Source organism: Alnus glutinosa, chromosome 2, assembly GCF_958979055.1.
Source record: "Alnus glutinosa chromosome 2, dhAlnGlut1.1, whole genome shotgun sequence".
In the NCBI taxonomy this organism is placed as follows: Eukaryota; Viridiplantae; Streptophyta; class Magnoliopsida; order Fagales; family Betulaceae; genus Alnus; species Alnus glutinosa.
The window spans coordinates 35,280,216-35,303,352 of record NC_084887.1 but is presented as its reverse complement, the minus strand read 5'-3'; the positions used below and the strand labels follow the sequence as shown (position 1 = coordinate 35,303,352).

The window sequence follows — 23,137 nt, the reverse complement described above, 5'->3', positions numbered from 1 at the left end:
TTTTTTGTTTTTTTTTATATTTTTGCTCATGAAAGTTAGTGGTTTGAATTTCATTAGAGGGGATATATTTTTCACTTTAGCTGATTGAAATTTGCAGTGTGATATGGACAAATCATTAGAGGTAATGGCTAGTCTATTATAATTGTCTTTAGGGACATATTCATAGTCGCTTTACCCTAAAGGAATTCAAAACTTTGTTATCTCACATGCTACTACTTGATACAAGAGATTTCTTTAATGACTTAAAGTCATAATACAATTTGCTAATTAAAATATAAGGTCACCTTAAGAGTTGGACTAAGGGTACGTTTAGGATTGCAATTTTATAAACAAAAAATATAATTTGAAACCAAATCGCAAAAAATAAATCGTTTGAAAATTGTATTTTTAAAAAGTTGAGATTTAAAAACATAGAAAATTGTTTTTTCAAATAGCAAGTAATGTAATGCTTTTTTAAAAACGCATAATTTTAAAGACTAACCTGCAATTTTAAAGATTAAACTGCAATTTTACTAAATGCTTAACTACGTTTTTAAAAATTATTTTTTAAAATTGTTATTTTAAATCACACTTTTTGAAATTACAAATCCAAATCCAAACATATCCTAAAACTAATAAGTCCGATAGAGTCCCGGACTATGTGGTTAGGGCTTGAGGCTTGAGGCTTTAGACTACTGTGAGTGTATGATTTAGGCTATTAAGTGCGACCCAAGGGCCACATTTGCATGACCCTTCCTCTGTTAATATGAACCCTGCCCTGAAGCATTCCACAATCATCTTTTGCAGGAGAAACTTTGCACCATCATAAGGAATAGACGTTGGGGACGTATGCGACAAATAACTATGAAAAACACAAATTAATGCTAAATAAATTAGGTCCGAGCAACTCTGATAGATGTTCCACTAAGTCACAGCTCAAAATATTATATACAACAGTTAGAGGATTAACCCTCTCCCTGTATAGAACAAAGGAAAAACTGGAAAATGGTCTTCCTAGGATGAGCAAACCTTGCAACTCTTCCTACAGTATCCATAAGAGTCCTCAGAGCCCACCATGTAAACACGATTCTTTTCACACTCACCATTCTTAGCCCATATGGGGCAGTTATCATTCTCATCCACACAATTCCCATTGTTTGCATGCGTCGATGGTTTATCAAAGGATCTCACGTGAATCCACTTGGTTGCCGACCACTTCTCACCCTCAATAACAGGGCAGCTCCCATGCAAGCTTTTGTTATCTGTAGTTGCATCAGGATGAAGACTGAAGAACAGCAAGGCATCGCCCTTTCTAGGTTTCACTGCATGTCCAGAAAGTGGAATTTTCAGATTCCCTGATGAAAGTAAGGTGGGAAACCAGAGGCTATACAACTGGATTACAAAAATAAAGAACAAATATAATGCAACTGAGAAATGTTGTAAAAAAATGGATCAGCATAACTACTCAATAGACTGACTGCCCATCTGGTCCATCCAAAAGTAAGGATTTAATAGGTTTAATAATACTGCCTATAAATTACCTACAATGCTGAAAGAAAAGTTGTTAAGACGCATCCCACTTAACATTAAGCATGGCTTGCAAGCAATACATTAGGAATAAGGATACAACAATGAGAAATGGATCACCAACAGAAAGGATCTCCAAAAATAGGCCCCATCATGTGGTGCATCTTGCAAAACCAGGGGAAAAAAAGCGAGGGAGGGGGGGGGTGGGGGGTTTGTGCCAGCCAAACAAAAGCCGCAATGTGATCTGATGCTGTGACGTCCCACATCGCCTGGGAATGAGGATGTGCTTATATATATAAATGCACCATTTATGACACAACGCGTTTTAAAGCCGTGATGACAATGAACCTATCAGAACTCCGCAGTTAAGCGAGCCGCTGCGAGAGCAATTCAAGGATGGGTGACCTCCTGAGAAGTTTGGTATGGGGAGCCAAAAGTGGACAATATTGTGTCATTGGGGGTGGGTCGTTACAAATGGTATCAGAGCCGTACTCGGGTCCGCCTAAGACGTCTACTTTATCCGATGTATGCGCGGAATTTATTGCATCCAATACAATTTTATCCACCTCAATTTCTTTGCTCGGTTACTACGCCAAAAATAAAAAAATAAAAAAAATAAAAATTTCAGAGCCATTGCCCAGCCTGAGATGTTGGGAGCGTGCACAAGCCCAATGAGGGACGCCAGCGGGACGCTGGGTCCAAAGAGGGGGTGATTGTGACGTCCCACATCGCCTGGGAATGAGGATGTGCTTATATGTATAAATGCACAATTTATGACACAACGCGTTTTAAAGCCGTGATGGCAATGAACCTATCAGAACTCCGCAGTTAAGCGAGCCGCTGCGAAAGCAATTCCAGGATGGGTGACCTCCTGGGAAGTCTGGTATGGGGAGCCAAAAGTGGACAATATTGTGTCATTGGGGGTGGGTCGTTACAAATGCTCAAACATTAGTTGATTCTATATTGATGGCCAAAAAACCAATTCAGTCATTACATATGCTCAAACATTAGTTGATTCTATATTGATGGCCAAAAAACCAATTCAAAAAGGACCCATTGTCCGTCTGCAAACGTAATTGGCACACAACCAACTCCTTATTTCCCATGCTCTAACTCAAGAAGAAAAGAAGAGTTACGCCTACAAATTTTCAAGCACTACATATTTAAGGTATTTCTGTCTACAATTCTTCACTGAGATTATACAATAGAGAATTTAAAGAGATACCCATCTGAATCGATTAACCAAAGAATCAAGCATAAACTTTAGTGAAACAACAAAAGAGATATTTACATTTGTTATACGTCAGGAAAATAATACCTGCATAGCCTTGTTCAGCACAATCAGACCAGCCATCTTCATTTGATCGAGACATCTTTCGCTGTAGAATATGACAAAAAAAAGCCGGATTATGAAGCAGAAAGAAATGGGGGTGGGAGGGGAGGAAAATCATATTCACACAAACAAACAACACGTAGACAAGAGCTGTGTGTTTAACCAGATAAAAGCCCTCCATGAACTTTCCAAGACAGATAAAAAATAAATAAAAAACAGAGGACCACTGGATAAGCAGTTGTTTACCTCTGAATTGGGAAAAACTGTCTCCCCACCCTTCCCAACATCAGATAAATACATCAATACAGTGGCAACCCGGTGGCCACCCAGTTCTTGATTAACCTTGAGATGAAAAAAGTCAAAATGTGGTTCATATTTCTGACCATGCTCATAGTGCAGTATTTGCATGGACTCCCCATTTTCTGTTTACACAATCAGATTGAGAAAGATCAAATAAGAAATTTTCATTACAATTGAAGAACTCATAAATCAACATGAAAAATGTAATTAGCTTACCTACTGGAAGGAAGGTCCATGCAGCAATCCTGGCCTCAATATCAGCGACAATTTCATCCTTCAAGGTGAAACAAAGACACAAAGTAAACAATCCAAGTTAAAAGAACTGGAAAACACATACTTCACAGAATAATAATGAAAATAGATTGTGTGCTTCCAGCAATCAATGGGCTATTGGCTACGCCATAAAACATGTTGGATCTAACACAAGCTTCACAAAGGTTCCCTCTTGCATGAGAAAGCCTCAATTATTCAGAGTGAAAAAGAGGTGTACACACAAACATATACATACAAGTTTTGACAAACTTTTAGCTTGATGGATGTCCAATCAACTGAGACCAAAAAACAAAACTTTTTTACATGAATTGACACCCAAAATAACTAATACATCTCCATGCCGATAGATCCAGAATAGAAAACAATTTTTAACTAAAAATAACAAACAAGGAGCTCAGATTTGAGTTAGATACAAAAGAGATATCTGCATACCCCATTATATTATACATTGGTTTAGTTGCCACCCACTAAATTAGTTCAAAGAGCTGTCCACGAAAATCATGGAAGAACCTCGCTTACTACGCCAAGGTTATTTTCTTTCCACAACTTGAAGTCACTCCAAAAAGAAGGATAGTTCTGCTCTACGAAGAGGTTCAAGACATGATAGAATTGGTTATCCATCCAACACTAGTTTATACTGTTTACGAGTTGAAGTCACTCAAAAATCAGGAGAGTTCTGCTCTGTGAAGAGGTTCAAGTCATGATAGAATTGGTTATCCATCCAGCACTAGCTTATACCGTTGAACCAAAAATGCATTAATTGTCCTATTTAAATGATGTCAAACACCATCTTGGTGCCAAATTACTTCCAGAAACTCAAGTTTTCTCCATTCTCACAAACAAGATTAACTAATAGATCAACAAGTTAAAAAATGTATTCTGGATGAAACTTGAGCTAAGTCTTGCAAAAGATCATGAGGTGTCTGTTTTATTGTAACAAGTCTGTTACTGATTTAGGGATTTAGGGTTGATTTGTAAGAAATAGAGATGAAATGAGATTGAGAAGATATGGAATTGAATAGAAAGGATATACTGATTACACTATTTAGATCAATTCGAGTTTAATCGAACTCCTCTTACAAGACTAAAGCTAATCTACCTATAGAACTAAACTTGAGATTCCAATTCACTGAATGCCCAATACAAGATGGGTTTGGGGTTTTATAGAATAACCCATTGTGCCAGCTAAGCCCAAGTGTTATAACAAACTAACAAAACTCATTTAGTTATAACCATCTAACAAAGCCCATGTGATTGAATTTATTCTTACTTAGCCCAATCTGTAGACCATAGACCTGTTACATTAATTATAACAAATAAGAAAGTAATCTTATTTAATAAACAGAAGGATTTTTTGTCATGTCCCTTGGGGAAGTTACATGTATAATGAAAAAGAACACCACTGCATCTAAGGGTTTCAAATAACAAAACCTTGTGGCATTCTATAATGTGACTAGAATTTTTATCTTAAAAAGAAACAAGACTAGTCATCAGTCAACCACTTGACAAAGGTTATTACAGCCTTCAAAATGATACCAACAAAGGCTGAAGAGAAAATAGAGCACTGTTTTGCTTGAATTGAAGCTACAAAATGTTGGTTTTAAGCAGTCACAAGGAAGCGTGATGGCAGTTCAACCCACAATTTTCTTTCTGATTTCATTAACATATACGTATCTTCCCAATTACCTATGGACCCTAAACTTTCGTGTCATTTGCTCATAGTTAAACACACTAGTTAACTAAGAAATATAACCTAATGCCATCCAAGTCCAATTTGAATCACGCCTACTTCCTAAAGATAACAATAGACCATATCTTCCCATCTCCAAAATATAGACAAAACAACAGCTATAATCACCTAAAAATACTCGTTTGACAAATCGGTTTTTGTTTTTGTTTTTAAAAATTGTTTTCGAGAACAAAAACAAAAAACTATTTTCTATTGTTTTTTCGTTAAAAAAGCGTTTGGCAAACTGTTTTTAAAAACAAATTTTGAAAACAAAAAACAATAGTTCAAGCGTTTGAGCAACTGTTTTCAAAACAATTTCCACTTGGAAAGAAAATAAAAAATCATTTGACGTTTCTAAATATTTTAATTTCAATTTTATGGTTTCTCAACCTATTGGGTGATTCAATACCATAGCAAGCTTAGCTATACTTCATCCAAACACACAATTACAAGTCCTCATCTCATCTTACTTTTCCGTAGCACTCAGGATTCCAAATGGGAGGTTCCAATTTTCTGCATAAATGCAGATTCTCATTAGACAACCGAAATTTTCCTTTGGCCACAACTCTTTTAAATTCAACGTACAATCTAGATCAATTTAACCTAATTTTAAGGGTCAGAAAATACCAATTTCGCAGCAAATACCAATTTAATGTACAAGGAAATATTTTTATCAGCAAATACCAATTTCCCAAAAGAATCAACTTTTATCAAAACCCACATCATAATCACCAACCCTTGAAAAATCACGACCCAAAAACAAAACCCAGCACTAAAATCAGACCAAAGAGTATAAGATCGTAGTTATATATATGTATATAGAGAGAGAGAGAGAGAGAGACCCATCAACAGCTTCTTCTCCTAAGCTTCCATATATGGTTTTATTTGTTCAAATGCTTTAGAACTTACAGAGCTCCGAATAGGAGTGGGAAGTGGAGGCAGAGGAATTGGTAAAGGGAGAGCGAAGAGACTTGAGAAGGGAAGGATGATATCGGGGAGGGAGAGGAGGGAGGAGGGGGAAGGGGGCAAAAAAAAAAATCGCTCCTCTCAAGAATCGAACGCCAGACCTGTCCCATAGTAGAAGCACTGTGAACTTAAATATTTCGCGCGTGTTTTCGTTACTGTAGATAAAAACAGGAAACTTGCTTTCGAAAACAGGTTTAAATTGTTTTCAAATTTCGTGTTTTATGTGTTTTTGTTTTTGCTTGTTTTCGTTCTTCAACCGGTTTGCCAAACGCATGTGAACAGTAGCAAAACACGTTTCCCTGTTTTGAAAACAGAAAACTGTTTCTAAAATAGGTTACCAAACAGGCTACGTAAACACTGTAAGATATTCACCGCAACATGTTGCCAATTTATATGAATCATTAACTCTACACTTAAAAAGGCTATTGCAATAAGTCTGTATCTTGCCGAGAGGAGAGACTTTAAAAGGCATAAGCTCAAAAGCTCAAAAGAAGTCCTTAAATATAGGAAAGAGAAGGGATTAACGTACAATACCTGAGCTTTCTGAAGAAACATCCCAGAGCTCGTTCGGGCTTCACTCTTAATAATCTTACCAGAATCATTATCGGCCACCATTGACAGCTCTAGCTTATCCCTTGCCTACTTTCCCCAAAAAGTAACACAAATCCAAATCGATTTAGGACAAGTGGTACATTTCTCACCACTAACCATATTTCTACGCATTGGGAAATAAAAACACAGAATTCAATGAAGAATTCTAAGAACGTATCTTACCAAATTGATTAGGTGATCGCACTCCGCATCGGTCAGAAATCTCTTATAAACGAAAGCCCTTGGGAATTAACATTTACCCAAGAAAAACAAATCAATGCCACAAAGACAAAATAACAACTAAAAACATTGCAATTTATTAAAATAACACAAAGAGAGAGAGAGAGAGAGAGAGAGAGAGAGAGAGAGAGCGATTGACCTGGGATGCCACGAGAGTAGAGTGACGCGAGTGGGATCAAAGGGAGCGGTGAAAGCACCTTTATTCAATCTCAGCACCGATTCCTGCCTGAAAACCACATCGAATTTTGAGCAATTTTTCATTGGCATTTTCACAAACGTAACACACACACGCACACAGAGATAGAGATAGAGAAAGAGAAAAGTTTATACGTAACGAATGGGACAGATGAGCGAGAAGGAAAAGAAAAGAGAGAGAAAGCGCGAGCGAATTCCCAAAATCCATCACAACCCTGTTTCTTCACATACAATCTTTAGAGAGAAATGATGCCCTTTGGCTTGGATTTATTGTTTTGGAACGAAAGAAAATTGGTGAGGTTTTCTCATAGAAAGTTCAACGTAATTAAGAGCAGGACAAGAGTCAACGAAGGGGTTGGTGAGCTTTCTGATTTAAGATAATCTTAATGGGCGCAAACTGGATTTGTATTATGGTTTTTGTGGTGTTCTAAAGTGCGGTCAACTCTGGAAGGTTCTTAATTCTTATGGTAACAATGAGAGCACCGAGTCAAACGCATCTCACCTCGTCACATGCTCTAAAGTTCGAAATTTGGGATTTTGTGTCCCATTTTGTACGCTTTTTAACCGCGTTCAGTCTCATTTTCTTGTAATATAAAAGAGAAATGTTAACTACTGAATATTACTCTCATAGAGAGAGAAGCTCTCATTTCTGAGAGAGAGAGAGAGAGTTCTTTTTTCTGGTTCGATGTTTGCCCGGAAGGGAGGTTCTACGCTTCCTTTGCCCGGTGATGGTGCCTCCTAACTTTCTAGGGCTATGGAGTTTGTGTTGGTTTTTCTTCTTCTCGTTTCTCTGACAGGAAGTTCATCTTAAGACATCCAATGGGGAGATGTTGTTATCGTTCGTGTTGCCGGTCGAGCGTTTTGGCCGGACTTAATTTGTTTTAGCTATTTTTTACGCTAGATTTAAGCTTGTCCATCGGCTTCTGAGAGACACGCGCCACTCAGATGGGTCCACCGGTGTTTTTTGGTCCTGCCGTAGATTGCATCGACCGTGTAGGTTACCAGTGACCAGCGAGTGGATGTCACGCCCCTGGGAGGTCTTATCTTTGAGCAACGCGTGACGGTTTCGCTCCACCTCTGTTTGCCGAGCAAAGGTGGCGCTCGGACACAGGGTGGCCGATCTGTTGTTTGGTAACTTCAGGGGCGGCGCGTGCTATACACGCGCCGGACTCCGGCGATGACAGTGTCCTTACTGTCGACTTGGGTTCTTTTTTTGTTAGACGTGTTTGTGTATTCCTTAGTTTCTATGTACAGTTTGCTTGTGTATGGCTCAAATTTTATTAGAATTTTCATTGTAAGGGGACTTAATTGTAATTCTAGTAAAATTTGAGATTCTGCTTAGGCAACTATTTTTTTAAGTTAGATCCTTCTAGCTTAAGAGTATGGGGGGTATATCCCTCATTTCTTAAGATGTAAGCCTTTTGGCTTTTAGAATCAATGATAGCACAAGCTATTAGTTCAAAAAAAAAAATTGTTATTGGTTTTGTTTCCTCTCAAATAATTTGTCAAAATTTAAAAGCATTCAGGTAAATAATTGTAAGATATTATTTATAAGACTCATTTAACTGGATAAGACAACTCAATTTTTATTTAGTTAAGTGGTAAGAGTGAAAATAAGGACAGGTAATAACCACTTGCATCTGGTATCCTAACCTAACCACTATCCGCTATTTGCAATCCAAATAAACAAATGCAGGTGCGGATAACAAAAATCATTATTCACATATTCGGATAGCTGTTAACATATATATAAATATATAAATTCACTAAAATGACATCATTTTAAATTTGGTAAGTTTATGACATTTAGGTTATGTTGAGTTCTTTTTATTATCATCTCATAGTATACCTCATTGCATTTATTTATTTATTATTTGGTAATTCAAATCACGATTACTTTATAAGACAATAATTCTCTATGACTGATAATCGTAAATGTGTAACAAGTGAAATATTAATTTATTTAAGCTTGCATATAGTAATAACCACATTATTTTATTTTGTATATAGATTGAGATAGTAATCCAAAACGACTATTACCTCATATGCGGATAGCAGATAATAACCGCGCGGATGCGGATAGTAATCTTATATATGCAGATGCGGATACTTAAAAGTGATAACTGCATTTTGCAGATGCAGGCGCAGATACAAATATTGTTAATAATCGTATCCGCATTTTCACTCTTATCAAATGAGTTCTATAAGTTGTCTCTCACAATCATATACCTGAAACTTATCAATTTCAAACAAAAAATTTAAGAGGATCTGGTCCAATATTTTCTAGTAAACAATTATATTATTGTTACATAATTTGAATGATTGCGATTTTTTTTTAAGTGTCGATTCAAATGTTGCTTTTCACTGTATAGTTGTGATGGTTGTATAGTCCGGTCTATAGACTGGAAAAACTCAGAAGATCTGGTTCGGCCTTTTCTTTTCGGGCTAGCTTTTGTCATTTTGTTATTTTTTTCCTCATGGTTCAAATCAAACGGTACAATTTAGCACAATCATAGCCGGCCTAGTTTTCTCTTTCACAAACAGTCAGCTTATGCTTATGTATAGCACCAGCACGTACACCACCCCTTGACAAAAAGATAAAAGAGTGAATGTTTCTTTGTATTGAATAAAAACGGTTCAAGCATATATTCAAAATTCATAAATAATTAATGACATGGAAAATATCAAAAAATCTACATTCAGCATTTTGTGGCTAGTATGAGTCATACAATTTTGTGTTATTTGTTTTTGATAAATGTTAGTGCAATTTCTAGAGTTTTTTTTTTGTGTCTTTTTGGATGACGTACAATTAATTTTTTTGCTTAAAAAATTGCATTTTGTAGGTCACTTTTTGAGATTTTTTTTTTTATTAAATCTATGTCATCCAAAAAGACACAAAAAGATGCTAGAAAGAACTCTAACATTTTTTATTGTTTTTATTGTGTTTTTGCTAATGGAAGTTAGCGGTTTGAATTTCATTAGAGGGTATATATTTTTCACTTTAGCATATTGAAATTTGCAGTGTGATATGGACAAATCATTGGAGGTAATGGTTAGTCTATTATGATTGTCTTTAGGGACATATTCATGGTTGCTTTACCCTAAAGGAATTCAAAACTTTGTTATCTCACATGCTACTACTTGATACAAGAGATTTCTTTAATGACTTCAAGTCATAATACAATTTGCTAATTAAAATATAAAGTCACCTTAAGAGTTTGACTAAGGATACGTTTAAAATTGCGATTTCGTAAATAAAAAGTACGATTTTAAATCAAATCGTAAAAAATAAATCGCTTGAAAATTGCATTTTTAAAAAATTACGATTTGAAAACACAGAAAATTGTTTTTTCAAATCGCAAGTAATGTGATGCTTTTTTAAAAACACATAATTTTAAAAGCTAACCTACGATTTTAAATGTTAAACTGCAATTTTGCTAAATGCTTAACTGCGTTTTTAAAAATTACTTTTTAAAATTACAAATTCAAATCCAAACATATCCTAAAACTAATAAGTCGGATCGAGTCCCGGACTATGTGGTTATTTATTAAGATATAAAAGCATATATTTTACTTCTAATATATATATATATATATATATATATAAAGAAAAAAAAAAAAGAAAAAAAGAGCATATATTAATTTTACATATGAAAGCACGTGGAACAACTCAATTTAGATCCAGGGTCGGTGCATGGGAAGTATTGAATTTATTTTATTGGGCTGTGTTTATATTTCCAACAACACATTCAAACCTATCCCTCCCAGGCAATTACGATTAGAAGAGGAAGTACTGTGGCACTTATATACCCACGAGAGAATGTGCACCTACGCTTGGATCTTACAGATCAGTACTGGGAGCTACGACCACCTTAGGGTTTTCGGTGATTCCAAACCTTTTTAAAACACTTACGAAAAATATTGTTTTTGATACTTTGACCCTTTCTACTATAAATATTTATAGATCATAATACAAACAGGAAGGCTTAATTAGTACGTAGTTTCATGGTTAAACCAATTTTTATTGAACAATAGGATCGAAAGGGGTTTGAAACCTTCTCCTACCTTCAAATAAGCTAGCTATCTCGAGAGTGAAAAGATGACCTTTTACCAACTGGCCAACTGCAAAACCTAGCTATATTATTAGTCTAACAGATGCAAATATTAATAAGTTAGGTTTTGGTTACAGGTTTTTCGTAATGAAAAGTTGGCTATCTTTTTGTTTCTCATTCTTCTTGTTTTTACCTAATATTTTCGTAACAATTTTATTGTTTGTTTTTTATTCTTCTTATTCTTTATCACATTATTTTTTCGACACAGTGAAATACATAGTTTTTGACTCCCACATGGAATATTTCTACTCTTAACACTCTACGTTAAATCACTTTATTACTTATGGCCTGTAATGTTTTTATATGTTTATGACTTATGACTTAATATTAAATTAAATTTACCACTTTTTGTTTTTGTTTACATAAACGTCCGCACACGCACATAGAGGAATTATATGCATCTATGTATTTATTTATTTATGTAAGTTCGGACCCCACGTACAAAGGCCTTGTTTGGCAAGGGGGTGGGACTTGGAAGTGATAGATGTGATATAAAGTAAAAAAAAAAATTGTATGGAAAAATGAAAAAGTTTTGTATTATAGTGATTTTTTTATTTATTTAAATAGTAGTAAAAAATTATTGATGTAATATAAAGTTAATGTTTTGAAATTATTTGTTTTTGAAAAAAGTGAAGAGAGAGAAGGAGGGAGGATTTTATTTCCTTTAACAAAATAAGCCCAAAAAGTCTTAATTCCGTCTCTGCTCCTAAGGTTAACCTTCCATCCAAGGAGGCAACTAAAATCATAGGAATTAAAACCATAACAGTGAAGGGATTAGGCATGTATTATGGTTTGAAACATAGAGAGAATATATTTCTATGTACATCCGAATGTCAAATTTTTTTATTTTTTTATTTTTTTTTCTGGTTCAACGGGTGTATTATATATATATGAGGCCATGTGCATTTGCATAATCAAACTCATTTCTTCACGTCAATAAACAATTTTTTTTCACTTATAAAAAATTTAAAACTCTTTTTAGCTTTATATCACCTCAACTCATTTCTTTTTCTTTTCTCCCGTAAAAGAAATATTTGCCAAACAATACCCATATGTAGCTCATGTCCTTTCTTGTGTGTTAAATAGCAGCAACAACTTATGCCTCATGGGATTAACAGGTGGTTGTCAGCCCATTTACAATGGGCTAGCCCAATAGACTTTTTAGCTAATTTGACTAGCCATATAACAATTTCATCACACACATACATAAAAATTAATATTAATAATAAATAAATAAATAATGTTGTATTTGGCTCTCCAAATTAGCGAGAGGCTTTGTTGAGTGATACAATATTCAGATAATAAAGAAGAATATTTAAATAAAGTATAAAAAAGATTTAAAGAGTGGGACGTGAATTTTGAAAAGTGAGTGGTTAAATTTAAATAATAATAAAAAAAGTTTTCTAATTAAACTTTGGCTAAAGTTTATTAGAGAGTATGGTCTTAGGGTATGGTCCTCTTGGACCCTGGTACTAGGGATGAAAATATCCGTCTGTATCTGTTATTCGTACATACGGATGTGGTTAGCAAAAATCAATACCCGCATATGCGGATGTGAATAGCGGTTTAGAGAACGCGGATGCTATTAACAACCGCATCCGCATTCCCTTTATATATTAATATATATATTTAATTAAATCCCCTAAAACGATGTTGCTTTAGATTTGATAAGTTTAGAACATTTAAGTTATGTTGGGTTTTTTTTTACTATCATCTTAAAGTCATACATCATTGCATTTATTTATTTATTTATTTATTTTCTTTGGTAACCCAAATCTCAATTACTTTATGAGACAATGACTATCTATGACTAATAATCGCAAATTGTGTAACAAGTTAAATCTTAAATTATTTAAACTTGCATATAGTAACAACTGCATTATTTAATATTACATATATATTGAGATAGTAATCCAAAATGCTCATTAAGTCATATGTGGATAGCGGATAATAATCATATTTAATAACCGCAATAATCGTACAAATGCGAATGCAGATATTTAAAAGTAATAATCGCATTTTATGGGTGCAAATATTGCTAATATAATCGCATATGCATTTTCACCCTTAATTGGTACACATTAAATAAATTTACAGCTTGTTTAAGGTAACTTCGAGCCTTCAAGGGTTTAATGCATACCACAGTTTCAAACGTCGTGAGAAATCTCAAAATATTTCAAGTTCAATTTGAGGCCACTATATATATTCAACGTACGGAAATTGCAGTAATTTATACCTTTTACAGATTTCCTTTTTCTTGTTCTTTTTTCCAGTTTAAGAATCAGAGAAATTATGAATATTCATTGGTTTAGATTCTAAAGCTGCATAAATTAATTGGAAAAGCATTGTTAGTATTTACCTTTCTGTTCAGCAAATTTGCTTTTCATTTCAATTAAAAAATTATTTTTATTTTATTTAACTACTCACTTTCCGAAAGCACCTACTATCCACTTTTACTATTTCATTTAAATATTATTATTTTTAAAAAATTATTTATTCTTTATTGTGATGAGATAAAATGTTTGAAATTAAAAAAATGACTTGTTTTTACATTTGGCAGCACCATAACAGCTCACCAAATATTTTTCCAAATTACTTAGCCAAATGTAGCTTATTTTTATCTTATTTTAACATTCCAACTAGCCAGAATGACATTTAGCTAGCCGAATGTGAATGCTCGTCAACATCAGTTTGGTCTGTTTGGCCTTAGTTATGTCAAGAATTACAACTAATTGATAGTGAAAATTATGGATGAAGAGAAATAACTAAGCAGCTAAAGAATATTGGCAAATCCATCAACTTCATTCTACTGTAAATGCCTGTATATTGCCTCCCCTTTCCCCTTCCCTAGTTCCCCTTCCCCGCTTTGAATTAAATAAGAAAAAAGAAAAAAGAAAAAAGAAAAAAAAAAGCCTGTATATTGCAAAAGTAAAATTAATCCATGTTCGTTTCATACGTGGGCTTCTGCGGTACCAAACCTTTGTCATCAGGCCTCTCAGTCATTCTTCAGTAATCAGCATCGTACTGATTTTGGATACCCTACCCAGGAAAGAACATATGATTAAAGTTATCATTTTGGTAAAAAGCCTGTAATTGCAGAGGAATAAAGCACTTCTTGGAACAACTCGAGGAAGCAGAATCTCACACTGTTGAAGGCCAATGCGACAAGGATACCACGATTTCTCATTTCCAGATGCATCCGGAGCCCCACACCCAGAGTGTAAACTTTTTTCTGTGTGTTGTCTAAATCAAATTTTCCTTTTCCAAAAGTTCATTTGTGGACAAAGTTTTAGAGAGTTACGCAGGGTCGCATTCCAGACAAACAGTAATTATGCAAAAAGAGAGAATCAAAAAAGGGCTCGACACACTCCCTTTAAAGGACTACCCTTAAAGAAACTCTCCTGTTAAAAGACTTGCAAAAGGTGGTGGATGAAACATCATACGCAACAAACGTCACCTGCATTTTCCCGGTCCCTTTGTTTCATCATCCATATGCGAATACAACAAAAATTAGAAAAGCAAAAGAAATAAAAGAAAGGCAAATATCCCACAACAGAATGAATGCATTTTTATGAGGAAAATAAATATAACCATGTAAAAGGAATAAACTTCCATTGACAACATGAATACATGCTAACAGTTTCAATCATCTTCTCAAAATAAAAGTCGTTAAAAAAATTCAAAATCTAAGTAAGGACCTGACGACCTATCTGAGTCAGTTGCACCTTTGTCGTTCGGAGGCACCGACGACTTAAATGTGTGGTTCAAAAATGAAAGATCAACTGGTTTTGGAATTTCTGGAGGGTGAGTACTGCGGATGAGAGCCCAATTAACAGTTTCAAAGAAGGGATGCTGTTTGATCTCAGTAGCACCTCTTTTGAATCCTAATCTCTTTTGTGGGTCCTTTACAAGGAGGCCCCGGATCAAATCTTTAGCAGCAAAGCTGATACTGGTGGATCCGTCTAGAAATTTTAGGGGCTGACCAACAACATTGAATAATGTCTCTCGGTTTCCACTGCCTTTAAATGGTGTCCTCCCATGTAGCAACTCATACAAGAAAATACCAAATGTCCACCAATCAACAGCACTCCCGTGACCATCCCCTCTTATTATCTCAGGAGCTAAGTATTCATGGGTTCCAACAAATGACATAGAGCGGGCACTGGTTGGTTCTGCAATTAGTACAGGAAGTGAATCTGCATTTGCCATTTTTTCACTCCTCACCTTTGTTCTTTTGGAATTGAAAAAATGAGGCTTAAAACAAGAAGGTTGCAAGCAGGAAGGCTCCACACAAACAGGAAGTTTGCAGGCTGGATCAATGCACGACGGCTGAATACAATAAGAAGATATCCGGCAGGATGGCTCTATACTGGAGTGAACAAGGGTGGGACTCACATAGCATCTTAACGACAAATCAAAATCAGAGAGCATGATATGGCCATCCTCCCTCACCAATACATTTTCAGGCTTTAAGTCTCTGTACACCACTCCCATCATGTGTAGGTACTCAAGCGCAAGTAACACTTCAGAAGCATAAAATCTGCAAGTGCAAAAGAAATAATCAGACTTTTTTTTTTTCTTCATAAGCCACAAAGTAAGAATCAGAAATTTCTATATAAACAGCCTAAACTCCATGAGGGCGTAAAATGAAATTAACCAAGCATAGTTCATCAATCTGAGCTGAGTTGACAATTGAGAACCAAATTTATACCAAACCAATCACCAACCTTCTTAATCTTCTGCAGGGTACCATAGGGAGATGCTAACTACAAGTACAAACATGATCATCAAGGGGTATTCCAGCTTAAAGGTACCCTTTTCATTCAAATTGAAGTTGATTTTGTGTTACTTATGCTAATGCACATTCATTTAGCATTGAATATAAAATTCATAAATAAGGTCAGAAGGAGTTATATTTAAAGCGGACAGAAAATAATGCCTGTCACTATCATCAGAACACACATAAATTTCTGCTACCCCACAGCTTCAATTATTCAACATTCACCGTCATAATGCAACTTCTCTCTAATTTTTGTTCCTAAAGTATAAAAAACTAATGCATAGTATACATAAACAAGCACTTTTTGCCAAGTTCCACAAACTAGTATTTTTCACTAACATCTATCCTAATGGGTACTGTTACATCATTTTCCAGCATAAATGAACTAAATTATACCTGAAATAAGTTTAGTACTACTACTTACTTGGCTGCCTGTTCCGTAAAATGCTTGCCAGGCTGGCGCTGCCGGAGCGTATGAAGATCCCCACCGCAGCAAAACTCCATTAACAAGCAAGAGAACTTTTCGGTCTCGAAATGGGAATAAAGGGTCGGAAGGAAGGGGTGGTCCAACAAACCCAATATGTCCCTCTCAGTCTGAGCTCTCACCAGCTTCTTCCTCCCAGCCAACATGCCCTTATCCATCACCTTCATCGCAAACAAACAACCGATTCCTCTTAACTCCGCCAAATACACGCTCCCTATATCCCCACACCCGAGCTTCTTCAAAAGCCTGAAATGGCCTAGCCCCAAGTCCCCATCTTTAGCTTTCACGCATTGTATGGCATCCCATCGTATATCGTTGCCTTTGTGCGGCTTCGACGGGCAAAAGCTCCGAAAGCTGGACTCATTTGCATCGAAGCTGTTAGATTTGCTCGCGTAACTCAAACTTCTTGTGTCGCTTTCCTCATAGTCCACCACGGGTTCGTCATTCTTGTGAGCCCCAGCGGTGCTGGCATTGCTCATATTGCTGCTACTCACACTGTTATCAGACGCAGAAACCGTGCAGCTACAAAGACTGACGCTAACACTGGTATTGAAACTAAGGTCTCGGAGATTGCTAGTGACGGATTCGGTATCATTGTTTTCACTGCTCTGTGCTGGTTTTTCCATGCCTGAGTCCATAGGCTTTGGAAGTGTTTGATGAAAGTTGCGAAAGAAGGGGATTTTGGGTTATAAACTTATAAATATGGGATGGCGAGGTCAAGGTGGGTGGGGATTAGACCGAGGCGGTCAAAGGGAGGGCGAGAGAGACGCGGGCGCGAAGAGAGCTGGGCGTAGGGACCCAAAAGGAGTGGTGAAAAAGGGTATTCAAATTTGAAATGAGAGGAGAGTCTGAGAGTGAGAGTGAGAGACCCAATGAGTGTGAATTGGGTTTTGAGTCCATTGCTCTCTCTCTCTTGCACTGTCCCAGAAAATGTTACAGCTTTCAGACAAAACACAGAGGATCAGAGCAAGAGAGAGAGAGAGAGAGCGAGAGAGAGGGAATCCCCTGTTTACGAGGACGACAAAAGCCTTTCAGATTTTCTAAACAAACAAGTCTAATTTAAAGTTAAAACTCCCCCCTCTCCAGTCTCCACCCAGCGAAACGCCGTTACTCTCAGTTTTTGGATCTGTAACTGCAATGAGGTATATTCTGGTGTGACTTATTTAGGAACCAACTACGCTATTGGCCGTTCTTCTTTTTTGACAGCTTAATAAGATGAAACCTCAGCTTTTGGATCAAAGGAAATAGTTTCTGGGAGGTTGATGGTTTTGCCAGGCGGAAGTCATGGAGTGTGGATTCCATTGGATATTCCCAAGAACCATAATGTTAGAGCACGGGAGGGTAAAGAGGCCCACCTATGGTCAATTTCTTTTCTTTTCTTTTTTTTCCTTTTTTTTTTTTTTTTTTTTTTGAGGGTTACGACTTTATGGTCGAGTCTTGAAATAAAGAATATGAAGTAAATCTCTTGCTCAAAAATTAATCATAAAGATTACAAGATAAGGGAGAACTCTAGTTATTTTTTTATTATTTTTTTTTACCTTCTCTTTTAATTTTCGCACAGAAATATTAAGTAAGCCAAACTCGATTTTTTTTGTCAATTTGCTAAATAGAGAAAATTTTGAATTTGTGCACTCACTGACTAGACCAGAGTAGGCAACTTATTTATGACCTGCAGTCTATTATCGCCAAAAGAAGTTTTGAAAATTCCACGTGCTATATAATATAATGCAAATGTCTGACACACCAAAATGGGTTGAACATTGGTGGTGGTTGTTCAACATAATTTATACGATTTCTACCTAACCCTTTTGAAGTCTAGAAAAAAAATATTAGAAAAAGCAGATTAACAAGACAAAGGAAGAAAGAAGAAAAGAAGTGGCACCAATTTTGTAGATACTATGCTAGACTTGAGCCATGTTTGTTTATTTCTTTGTTTTGTTGCTGTCAAAATAAATACATTAATAAATAGAGAAATGCTCAACATTACACTTTATTTTACTTTGCTTCATAGCACTTACCAATAGTCTTTCTATAGGGTGGTCTCAAGAGACTCTTTCTCAAGCCAGTCTTAGGCTTCACCCCTCATCTTCTCTCTTTCCCTTTTTACTTTCCGCTGCTACCCTCTTATTCCCATTCTGTTTTTTTTTGTTTGTAAGTGTTCTCCGACCAGATCAGTAATTTCGACATCTCCGCTATGCATCCGTCAATTTACCTCTGTGCTGTGCCACTCATCTCCTCCCTGCCCTCTGCTGTTGTTTGCTGGTTGTAATTTTTGCTTTGAATAAGAGTTTTTTTTTTTTTTTCTTTAGATCTGCCCTCATAGTCATGGACGATCTATAAGATGAAGGTTAGTCAAGTGTGAGGAGTTATTTCTTACAACATGAATAGTTCGGTGTGAAAGGTTATCTCTCACGGCCGGTTTAAATAATTCTTTCTAGAATATTTGGCTACTCTTATCTATCTAGTATGCTCGAAGCAGATTTACTCTTTAACTATTTTTGTAAAGGAGTTAGCAGAAGATGAAAGTCATAAATAACACTTTATTATAAGATTTTTGTTTGTATCTATGACTTTTTAACCTCATAACATGTAGTTATGATTTTGCAGAGCTTTGTGTTTTATAATATAAGAACTTTATGCTCGTAATCTTTGATCAATAAAATATTCAAATCTTTCGTTCAAAAAAAAAAAAAAACAATAGTCATTCTATCAATTATTAAAAATAAATAAATAAAAAAAAAATTAAAGGGCTGATTAATAATTTTACATTAACAAAGTTGGATAAAAGTATAGTGTATAGGATTACTCTAGCAAACAACTCAACGCAGAATACTCATCAAAATATAAAAACAGTTTTTATCTTTACGCCACATTATTACACTTTTTCATAAAAAAACAAAAAACTTCTCTCAAAACACATCGACAAACATACCATATTCAAAATATAAAAAGGACAAACAATGATTTGAAGGAATTAAATAAGCTTTTGCATATTCTGGTAGAACTACAACATATATTCTGTAATTTTTTTTTTTTTTAACGATCTATATTTAATTTTACTCTCTTTATTTCTTATGAAAAACTTGAAATTAAATAAAAAAAAGGTTAAAAAAAATAGCACTAAAAGGCTTAATTAGAAGCGTAATATCAAACTTCTTTGTTTTGTTTTTTTGTTTTAATTCCATTGATGGTGTGATTTACATATAGCTTTCTGTCGGTGATTTTCCTCTAATAAAGCAAATTAGTCATTGTATCATACTAGATATGATTACTATCAATTGTATCCAGGCCGGTGCCCAATTTTAAATGGCCGGTACCACGTGCTCTTGATTTTCTTTAAAGCAATTAGCCATATAATGCTTAATTAGAGGCCAAAGTAATCGTGTCTCTTTCTTGTCTCCAAAGATTCCACATCAAATTAATCTTGAAGCACAATCAAAGATGACGCATCGCTTAATCTTCAACTATAAATGTGATAGCCAAACCATGTCTTTTACCTGATCATTGCATTCAAAATGAAGTTGCCACAGCTGGTTGCTGCTTTCTTTCTCTTCCTAGCATCGCATTTTCTGCTATCTGCAGGTAATTTCATAACATGAGTTTGTCCATTGAATTCACCACATTGAAGTAATATGCCAATATTTGTGTCGTTGAATAGTTAGAAGCACTGCCGCAAATCCAACAAGAATATTCTAACATGAAATTTGCAGGATATGGTTGAAGGGTTTGACCTGTTTAATCATATAGGTCGAGTTAGGATTTATTTATATAGTCATATACCTATATCTTGACCTGACATGCGACATTGAAGCTGTCAATTTTTTATATGACTCGCGAACTTAATTAATACAAAATTATCCGATTACATGCAGTTGATGGGTTTGACTAATTTAATAAAATGTACCTGATTATGATTGACCCTAAAAGGGAGTGCTTTTGTTTCTATTTGCTTTGTAATTTTCAATGACTTACGTTGCCATTGCCTATCTGATTGAAAATCATATTGTAGGGAGTGCAGCAGCAACTAAAATTACATATTACGTACACAACAAATGCTCCTTTCCTATATGGCCTGCAACAGCATCAAATACCGGCTATCAGGTGATAGCTGACGGTGGCTTCTACCTACCACCCGGCCAGACACAGCGCATTTACACCCCACTAACATGGAGTGGCCGGATTTGGGCCAGAACAGGCTGCAATTTCAATGCCAGTGTGAATCCCGCCTGTGAGACAGGTGACTGCGGGGGACAACTAGCGTGCAAGGGACTTATAGGCACTCCCCCAGCCACACTTGTGGAAATTTCAGTACAGGAAGATAAAGGGAAGCCAAGTTATTATGATGTGAGCTTGGTTGATGGGTACAACATCCCTGTTTTCGTCTCATCAAAGCAATTATCACCGAGTTGTACCATTAGAGGGTGCTCGAAAAATGTGAACAGCTTGTGCCCACAAGAGACTCAGGTTTTGAACAAAAATGGGCAAGTGGTGGCGTGCAAAAGTGCTTGCTTGGCTTTTGATCTTGACAAATTTTGCTGCAGAAATGAGTATGGAAGCCCAGGAAAGTGCAAGCCTAGCGTCTACTCAAAGATATTTAAGGATGCTTGTCCTTCATACTACAGTTTTGCTTTTGACACACCCCCACCATTGGTAAACTGTGCCTCCAGAGAGTATGTGATAACCTTCTGTCCGTCGGGTGATATGGCACACTCATCCATATAGACTATAGTGTTATATCTCCATGATTGTCCGAAATTTATGTCATGGTGGCTATAATAATTGTGTGGTCCATGAGGGGCGTTTATAACCCTATTTATAAATAAAGTAGCCTTTTGATAATGTGCATTAATGCAGTTATGCAGGTGAGAAATATACGATAAAACACAAAACTATGATGGGTTTAATAACAATACTCAAAATAATTCATGGCAGCCCAAAATGGCTTCATCATAAATCATAATCTTGCTAAATGGACCCTCTTTTTTTTTTCTTTTTTTTTTTTGGCATCCCAATTGGTTGTTTGGATTAGTGATCTCAATCCTCCTCAGTTTGGTTATTCCCAAATGTACACCCATGTCTTTCGATTTCTGTTGTCTAACCCGTATTTACGTGAATCTTTGTACGTCATTTATTATTTTATTTGTTTTAAAAAAACAAATAACCAAAAATGCTAATTAAAGACAAAATCTGAACCAATAGCGTAGAAGGCAAGATAGGAAAGAGATCCGGAGCCTAGTGCGAGAGATTCGGGAGGAGAGACATCCAGATAAACAAATTTTATTTTGGTAACAAATTTGCTTTGAATTTTAGTATGAGAGAGAGACAGCTGGAAATGTACGTGCAGCCAACAAGAGAGATAACAAACAGAAAGAAGGCTCGTTTGGCAAATTGGTTTTTTTTTTTTTTTTGTTCTTAAAACTGTTTTTGAGAATAGAAATAGAAAACTGTTTTCATTTGTTTTTTCATTAAAAATGTGTTTGACAAACTATTTTCGAAAACAAAAAATAGTAGGTAAGACGTTGGGACATCTGTTTTTAAAACGATTTTCACTTAAGAATAAAATAACAAATAAGTTTTTTTTTTTTTTTTTTTCCCCTTATATCTCATTTAAATAGATTGAACATTAAGAATCTTTCACATGTTTACATTATCTTCAAAGATATTCATAAACGAGAGATTAGAATCCTAGCCTACCCTTTCACAAATTTAATCAAACACCTAAGAGATGGAGAGCAGGACATCACCGGTGCTAGCCCGCGACATGGAGCTAGCTCACTAAACAATTACCTAAAGACTTCCAATAAATCGACATGGAACAAAACGAAAACAGACTTGCAAGAAATCCCACAAACTTGCAAGAAATGACACAGAACAATATCCGCACACTTCTAAGAAATCAACACAAAACAAAACAATGAATCAATCATTTAAGGCTAACCCCTGTAAAGATTGTCTTTATTTGGCATTAGTTCTACATCACAAAGATTCATACAAATACAAGATAAAGTTAACTCCAAGGATTTGATAAGTAAGAGGCAATTAGTCCCAAAAATAAAAAATAAAAAAAATACAGCACCCAGGGATCCAACGAAGTGCATCATGCAATTGAAGGAGCTTCTACTGCCATGTTTGGGTACCATAAATGTGGTGTGAAGAATAGATGATGCGAGAGTGACAATAACTTCAAGAAATGCTGTTTTTTTTTTTTTTTTTTGAAGGGATTCAAGAAATGCTGTTGATTATTGTTCATTGTCATTCCCATGAATCAAACCCCATATCAACATCACCCTTGTTACTGTGCACTTAAAATCAAAGACACATTTTTGTTGTTTCGTGAAAACTATTTTCGGAAACAGGTTCCTGTTTTTGTTTTCTCAATTTTTGTTTTTAAAACAATCACCAAACGCTCATCTACAATACCTAAACATATTTTACTGTTTTTGAAACAAAAAACCTCTATCCAAAGCAAGTTGCCAAACAGGCTCAGAGTTTTAGATTTCATTGGGATTTCATCAGGAGGGGGACTTGCGTGTCTTTTTTTTACTGTGAGTCACAAAACGTGTGTTTAGAAGCTTTGTTAAGTGGCGACGAAGACAAGCAAAGTGGCGAAAAATCGATCCCGGCTTGC

The 23,137-nt window shown here is 35.6% G+C and overlaps 3 protein-coding genes across 3 annotated transcripts; 1 reads left to right on the top strand and 2 right to left on the bottom strand.

Annotated features, from left to right (window-relative positions):
- Nucleotides 1–844: 844 nt before the first annotated feature.
- LOC133859764 (probable prolyl 4-hydroxylase 7) lies at nt 845–7,572 on the bottom strand. The gene is made up of 8 exons (XM_062295293.1): nt 7,274–7,572; nt 7,078–7,164; nt 6,882–6,939; nt 6,642–6,746; nt 3,356–3,413; nt 3,086–3,261; nt 2,825–2,885; nt 845–1,301 (listed from the first exon to the last, which is right to left on the bottom strand). Exons 1-8 carry the CDS (start codon nt 7,339–7,341, stop codon nt 994–996), a joined length of 921 nt encoding a protein of 306 aa, XP_062151277.1. The 5' UTR covers nt 7,342–7,572; the 3' UTR covers nt 845–993.
- Nucleotides 7,573–14,832: 7,260 nt separating this feature from the next.
- LOC133859762 (serine/threonine-protein kinase D6PK) lies at nt 14,833–17,748 on the bottom strand. Its single transcript, XM_062295291.1, has 2 exons — nt 16,450–17,748; nt 14,833–15,785 (listed from the first exon to the last, which is right to left on the bottom strand). The coding sequence occupies exons 1-2, from the start codon at nt 17,145–17,147 to the stop codon at nt 14,915–14,917; spliced, it is 1,569 nt and encodes a 522-aa protein (XP_062151275.1). The 5' UTR covers nt 17,148–17,748; the 3' UTR covers nt 14,833–14,914.
- Nucleotides 17,749–20,017: 2,269 nt separating this feature from the next.
- LOC133859763 (thaumatin-like protein) lies at nt 20,018–21,354 on the top strand. Its single transcript, XM_062295292.1, has 2 exons — nt 20,018–20,091; nt 20,519–21,354. The coding sequence occupies exons 1-2, from the start codon at nt 20,025–20,027 to the stop codon at nt 21,229–21,231; spliced, it is 780 nt and encodes a 259-aa protein (XP_062151276.1). The 5' UTR covers nt 20,018–20,024; the 3' UTR covers nt 21,232–21,354.
- The last annotated feature ends 1,783 nt before the right edge of the window (nt 21,355–23,137 follow it).